This window comes from Oncorhynchus nerka, linkage group LG19 (genome assembly GCF_034236695.1).
Source record: "Oncorhynchus nerka isolate Pitt River linkage group LG19, Oner_Uvic_2.0, whole genome shotgun sequence".
Taxonomy (NCBI): domain Eukaryota; kingdom Metazoa; phylum Chordata; class Actinopteri; order Salmoniformes; family Salmonidae; genus Oncorhynchus; species Oncorhynchus nerka.
Genome location: NC_088414.1, coordinates 50,098,323 through 50,105,792, shown reverse-complemented (window position 1 = coordinate 50,105,792; position 7,470 = coordinate 50,098,323). Strand labels below are relative to the sequence as shown.

General features: G+C 42.9%; 1 protein-coding gene and 2 non-coding genes across 3 annotated transcripts; all 3 read left to right on the top strand.

The window, feature by feature from the left end:
- The first annotated feature begins 2,036 nt into the window (after positions 1-2,036).
- On the top strand, positions 2,037-6,323 carry LOC115126025 (large ribosomal subunit protein uL23-like). The gene is made up of 5 exons (XM_029655612.1): positions 2,037-2,143; positions 3,375-3,555; positions 3,914-4,090; positions 5,878-5,947; positions 6,259-6,323. Exons 1-5 carry the CDS (start codon positions 2,053-2,055, stop codon positions 6,271-6,273), a joined length of 534 nt encoding a protein of 177 aa, XP_029511472.1. The 5' UTR covers positions 2,037-2,052; the 3' UTR covers positions 6,274-6,323.
- On the top strand, positions 3,723-3,794 carry LOC115126027 (small nucleolar RNA Z17). Its single transcript, XR_003863068.1, has one exon. It is a non-coding gene; the product is annotated as a small nucleolar RNA Z17 (small nucleolar RNA).
- LOC115126026 (small nucleolar RNA SNORD42) lies at positions 6,102-6,166 on the top strand. Its single transcript, XR_003863067.1, has one exon. It is a non-coding gene; the product is annotated as a small nucleolar RNA SNORD42 (small nucleolar RNA).
- Positions 6,324-7,470: the final 1,147 nt, after the last annotated feature.

Sequence of the window (7,470 nt, the reverse complement as noted above, 5' to 3'; positions counted from 1 at the left end):
GTATGATGAGTAATTTGTGTAGGTAGTGGGGCATATGGCCAGACAATATTACAGTAAATGAAATACATGTTAAATGAAGCTCTAGTATAGAGATAGGAAGCAAGCCTGATGAACCAAACCACTCATCTGTCTGATGATACCAACAGGTTTTATCACTTTAATGCAGACAAATTGAATATGATCTTTCCAGGATAACTTTTCATCAATGGAAACACTTATCTCCCTCACTAGCTTTAAGCACCAACTGTCAGAGCATCTTACAGATTACTGCACCTGTACATAGCCCACCTATAATTTAGCCCAAACAACTACCTCTTTCCCAACTGTATTTAATTTATTTATTTATTTTGCTCCTTTGCACCCCATTATTTTTATTTCTACTTTGCACATTCTTCCATTGCAAAACTACCATTCCAGTGTTTTACTTGCTATATTGTATTTACTTTGCCACCATGGCCTTTTTTTGCCTTTACCTCCCTTCTCACCTAATTTGCTCACATTGTATATAGACTTGTTTTTTTTTACTGTATTATTGACTGTATGTTTGTTTTACTCCATGTGTAACTCTGTGTCGTTGTATCTGTCGAACTGCTTTGCTTTATCTTGGCCAGGTCGCAATTGTAAATGAGAACTTGTTCTCAACTTGCTTACCTGGTTAAATAAAGGTGAAATATATATTATTATTTTTTAAAGATCTCAGAGGAATCTAGTGGATGTGACTAGTTCCATTTCATTCCCACCAATTGAGATTCTGTCTCCTTCATTTTTGGGGGGGATAATATTTCTTATTCTTACTAGTGAAAACAATAAAAGGTCAATATTTTTTTTTACATTTAAAGATGATTTGTTTATCTGGAAACATTTAGAAAATGTATCCACGCTTGAGTTGGCTTCATTAATTAGTGAATCAAATTGGTATCATCAGCAAAGATAATGGGAAGTATGGTATAAGACACAGCAGCAAGGTCATTGATATAGATTAGGAATACATAAGGTCCAACAATCGAACCCTGTGCAGGCCAGTCAAGTTCTTCCACACTGATCTCGACAAACCATTTCTGTATGGACCTCGCTTTGTGCACGTGGGCATTGTTATGCTGAAACAGGAAAGGGCCTTCCCAAACTGTTGCCACAAAGTTGGAAGCACAGAATCGTCTAGAATGTCATTGTATGCTGTAGTGTTAAGATTTCCCTTCATTGGAACTAAGGGGCCCAAACCATGAAAAACAGCCCCAGACCATTATTCCTCCTCCACCAAACTTTACAGTTTGCATTATGCATTCGGGCAGGTGGCGTTCTCCTGGTATGCGCCAAACCCCAGATTTGTCCGTTGGACTGCCAGATGGTGAAGGGTGATTTATCACTCCAGAGAACGCATTTCCACTTCTCTAGAGTCCAATGGCAGTGAGTGTAACAGTATTGCTTCAGTCCCTCTCCTCACCCCAGGGAACCTCTGCACACATCAACAACTGCCTCCTACGAAGAATCGTTACCCACCGCTCCACAAAAGCCGTGGTCCTTGACCACAACTACTGCAAGGTCTCAGAGCAAGTGACGTCACCGATTGAAACTGCATTAGCCGCACCCCGCTAACTAGCTAGCCGGTTACACTGGCAACAATTTAACTGAGCGTTCGTAAATTCGTCAGTTAACGTTATACTGCGCTTTGGAAATCGGAAGTCGATAGCCAGAGTGTATTTACGAACGCAACCTATTGACTTGATTATTCACGTCATTCTCAGCTTAGCTATGTGATATCGTCGTTGTGCTTTCTTAATTAATGGACACTTAATGAAGTCGTAAGATGTCTAGCTAGTAATGTGTAACAAGCTACCAAGAAGTTGCGTAGCAACAGCATCCACTTCCGGTAGACAGGCGAAGCGCTAGTACGCTCAACTGAAAGGATACCGTTCAGTTACTATAAATTAATTTTAGTATGTATTATACAGTATATTAGTATGGGTATTAGTACACATCTAAAGTTTGGACTGTATAATATTGTAATCTATATTCTGACGAGTACCATGATGCTGTTCGCCAGTCTCGCGAGATATGAGTGCCGCTGTCTCGCCCCTGTGTTACAGCTGCGGAAACCCCGATCGCTCGTTCTTTCCCATCATGGCACCGAAGGCGAAGAAGGAAGGTCTGTGAATCCCTACATTGTTTTTGCGTAAATTCACTTAATATGAAGAGCTACACATGATGTTTATACATGTGTATATGTTCTTTACGATCGTTGAAAGTCACAGACGACTTGTAGTTATTTTATCTGTGTCCAAATGTCGTGAAATATAGGAAGTGGCCACCGACCATGTTTCCATCCAATGTGGCTCTGCTAGTCAGTTCGCTGAAACATTCGTAGTTATTTCATTCCGCGTATTAATGTCCATTTCTCAAATTCATAAGTTTGAGCTTACGTGAGTGATTGCAGTCCGTATGTGGTGTATGTAATTTTTATTCGTCACGTTGTTTAGTTGGGTCTTGACAGCATGGCCTGTAGTAACGCCGCGATCACGTTTTAGTAACCAGAAGTACATTCATTTCCAAAGACCTTTACGTTGGTGTGTTCTGCGTTGTACCTACTTTGAACTTATTGAAGGTATACAACATCAAATTGCAAGGAAAGCTAGCAGACGTTTTTTTGGTTTACAGTATTTAATCGCTTTTTGTTAAATTGTAAAAAAATTTAAAAGCTAAATATGAAACACAATGCCCCCTTATTCCACCAACACAAAACAGCAGGCTACATGGGAGCACATCTGCCAAAACCCTTCCCTCTCCAACCCATGAACACTCACCCGGTATTCATTTCAATTATTAACGAAACAACGACTTTCACATCGATGCTAGAAAATAAATGCTGAATTGCTAAGGTGATGACTCTAACATCGGTAAATGGTGGGTGCCCGTTACACACACATTAAAACAACGTTGAGCGTAGGAAAAGGCAAGGTTTGAGAAAGGTACAAGCATTCTGGTAATATATTCGTCTTGACCCGCCAAATAAGAGAAGTTGGTCAATCCTGCCGTGTATCACATTGACCCCAACCTTTTTTGAGAAGTGTACTATAGTTCAGGTGATGACTTACTTTCAGAAGGAGTTTGCAATCCCAGATATGTCTTTCTGAGGTCTCCCAAGAAAACAAAAATTGTCGGCTGCAGGTATTTAGAGCACACCGGACATGTAAAGGCTAATTGGTTGTTAACTGCAATTCCTTGCTAATTATTTTTGATATATGGATGGGTCAGCTGTTCAACAGTGTTCTGATTTTAGGATGTTTAACTAATCTGCTTTAGTTTATAAACCCTCTCTAACGTATCTCCTGTAGCTGTTCAAGCCGTAACCAAGTTGGAATATTCTCTCTCCTGTGTAGCTGTCCCTGCCAAGACCGAGGCCAAAGTGAAGGCCCTGAAGGCCAAGAAGGCTGTTCTGAAAGGAGTCCACAGCCAGAGGAAGAAGAAGATTAGAACCTCCCCAACCTTCCGCCGCCCCAAAACCCTGCGCCTCCGCAGACAACCCAAGTACCCCCGCAAGAGTGCCCCTCGCAGGAATAAGTAAGTCATACGAACTCTAAGAATGCCAGTAGAATGACGTTGGTACAGTACCGACATGCACAAGCCGTATCTGTTTTGAAGATTCTTGTATTTTATTACAACCTTAATTGTAAAAATGGCTTTGAATGAGATTTTATGGTTTAGTCCAGATTAGTTTCTCTGCTCTGGGTGCAAATGATGGTAACAGCGATCAAAGTATGATATCCCATGATTCCATCCTTATAAACCACTGATGCACCTTAGAGCAAAATACCGGTCTTTTTTTAAATGGGGTTCAAATATAGTGGGGTTGGGTCGCAGCGTTAGGTGCACGCTGAACGTGATCTCCTATTCCCCCCCCGTTCTTCTCCCTCCCCAGGTTGGACCACTATGCCATCATTAAGTTCCCTCTGACGACAGAGTCGGCAATGAAGAAGATCGAGGACAACAACACCCTCGTCTTCATCGTAGACGTCAAGGCCAACAAGCATCAGATCAAACATGCCGTCAAGAAGCTCTACGACATCGACGTGGCCAAGGTCAACACGCTCATCAGGTATGACACGACCCCTACACCTCTAATCCTGACTACACGACCCCTACACCTCTAATCCTGACTACACGACCCCTACACCTCTAATCCTGACTACACGACCCCTACACCTCTAATCCTAACTACACGACCCCTACACCTCTAATCCTGACTACACGACCCCTACAGCTCTAATCCTGACTACACGACCCCTACAGCTCTAATCCTAACTACACGACCCCTACAGCTCTAATCCTAACTACACGACCCCTACAGCTCTAATCCTAACTACACGACCCCTACAGCTCTAATCCTAACTACACGACCCCTACAGCTCTAATCCTAACTACACGACCCCTACAGCTCTAATCCTAACTACACGACCCCTACAGCTCTAATCCTAACTACACGACCCCTACAGCTCTAATCCTAACTAACCCCTACAGCTCTAATCCTGACTACACGACCCCTACAGCTCTAATCCTGACTACACGACCCCTACAGCTCTAATCCTGACTACACGACCCCTACAGCTCTAATCCTGACTACACGACCCCTACAGCTCTAATCCTGACTACACGACCCCTACAGCTCTAATCCTGACTACACGACCCCTACAGCTCTAATCCTGACTACACGACCCCTACAGCTCTAATCCTGACTACACGACCCCTACAGCTCTAATCCTGACTACACGACCCTACAGCTCTAATCCTGACTACACGACCCCTACAGCTCTAATCCTGACTACACGACCCCTACAGCTCTAATCCTGACTACACGACCCCTACAGCTCTAATCCTGACTACACGACCCCTACAGCTCTAATCCTGACTACTAGACGCATTGATCAGGTACATACAAATATAATCCTGACATTATGGAACTAACCCCCGATTAGTCCATTACTAGCCTGAAGGTACTAACATCTAACTATTAGTCACTGGGTACTATCCTGGCTGCTGGTCTGACCTGGTCACCTATTACATTACAAGGTCTGGTCTTAGTTAATGGATACAGTCTATTACAGTAGGTCTTAGTTAATGGTTACAGTCTATTACAGTAGGTCTTAGTTAATGGTTGCAGTCTATTACAGTAGAGGTCTTAGTTAATGGTTGCAGTCTATTACAGTAGAGGTCTTAATGGTTACAGTCTATTACAGTAGGAGGTCTTAATGGTTAGTCTATTACAGTAGAGGTCTTAGTTAATGGATACAGTCTATTACAGTAGAGGTCTTAGTTAATGGATACAGTCTATTACAGTAGAGGTCTTAGTTAATGATTACAGTAGAGGTCTTAGTTAATGGTTACAGTCTATTACAGTAGAGGTCTTACTGGTTACAGTCTATTACAGTAGAGGTCTTAGTTAATGGTTACAGTCTATTACAGTAGAGGTCTTAGTTAATGGTTACAGTCTATTACAGTAGAGGTCTTAATGGTTACAGTCTATTACAGTAGAGGTCTTAATGGTTACAGTCTATTACAGTAGAGGTCTTACTGGTTACAGTCTATTACAGTAGAGGTCTTACTGGTTACAGTCTATTACAGTAGAGGTCTTAGTTAATGCTTACAGTCTATTACAGTAGAGGTCTTAGTTAATGGTTACAGTCTATTACAGTATGAGGTCTTAATGGTTACAGTCTATTACAGTAGAAGGTCTTAATGGTTGCAGTTAATGGTTACAGTCCATTACATTGTTTTTCCCCACTGACTCCTGCTGGAACACGAGGTCATAATAATATCCTCATCTCTTTGTCCCCCCCTTCTCCCTCTCCTCCACCCCTCCTCCCTCTCCTCCTCCCTCCCCCCCAGGCCTGACGGTGAGAAGAAGGCATACGTGCGCCTGGCTCCAGATTACGATGCGTTGGATGTCGCCAACAAGGTGAGCTCTAGAGTCTAGCACCATTGTGACAGAAACGTCTCTGCATGGCAATAGTCTACAACACTCCTCTCATGAGGACTGGCGCATGTTCACTGTCAGCCAATAGCGTTGGAGACGAGGTGGGGTGTCCAATCGGACTGCAGTATAAGGCTCTGGGCAGATGATGCATGATATAATTTCTGATGAATAATGACAGACTCAAAGGAACCACTGATGCCAGAGACCACCTGCTCTCTGGCGCTTTATAAACGCCCTATGACGACCTTATAACAGTCCTACGATGCCTGTCTAAAACCTGTCTTGTGTTTCAGATTGGCATCATCTGAACGGCTGCCGGGGAGATGTACAGAGGAATAAATGTTTATGAAAAACGCTACGCCCTCGTCTTGTCTGTTATTGGTTGGTTCTCACTGACAGTCACACCCACACTCAGAGTTACTCCTCCTCACCAAACATGGTAACACTGGTTATGTTATTTAGAGGTTAATGTGGAAAGAGGAGGGAGGTTTGATGTACTCTGTGGTATTTAAATATCACGTGACGCCACTATTTAAATACCTTTTATTTATTTAACTGTCGGTTAAGAACTAATTCTTATTTACAATGACGGCCAAACCCGGACGACGCTGGGCCAATTGTGAGTCGCCCTATGGTACAATCACAGCCGGATTCGAACCGGGGACTGTAGTGATGCCTCTTGCACTTTGATGCGTTGCCTTAGACCACTGCGCCACTCAGGGCCCCAATGATGCTGCTGTTAATCATGCCTCTTCACCTGGACTGCTTTTCCCACAGTCTTGAAGGAGTTCCCACATATGCTGAGCACTTGTTTGCTGCTTTTCCTTCACTGCGGTCCAACACCTCCCATAATATTGACTTGGTCTTTTACCAAGTAGGGCTGTCTTCTGTATACCGCCCCTACCTTGTCACAACACATCAGATTGGCTCAAATGCATTAAGAAGGAAAGAAATTCCACAAATTAACATTTAACAGGGCACAGCTGCTAATTGAAATGCATTCTGGGTTACTACCTCATGAAGCTGGTTGAAACAATGCCAAGAGTGCGCAAAGATAAATGGTGGGTTCATATATCATGTAGCTGTTTGTATATCATAACGCCATCAGTTGTTACAAGGTAGGGCTGGTATACAGAAGACAGCCCTATTTGGTAAAAGACCCAAGTCCATATTATGGCAAGAACAGCTGAAATAAGCAAAGAGAAACGACAGTCCATAATTACTTTAGACATGAAGGTCAGTCAATATAGAACATTTCAATAACTTTAAGGTTCTTCAAGTGCAGTCGCAAAAACCATCAAGTGCTGTGATGAAGCTGGCTCTCATGAGGACCGCCACAGGAATGGAAGACCCAGAGTTACCTTTGTTACAAGGTAGGGGTGGTATACAGAAGATACCTCTGCTGCAGAGAAATGCATTAGTTAACTGCAGCCCAAATAAATGCTTCAGTGTTCAAGTAACAGACACATCTTATCGTCAACTGTTCAGAGGGGACTAAATCAGTC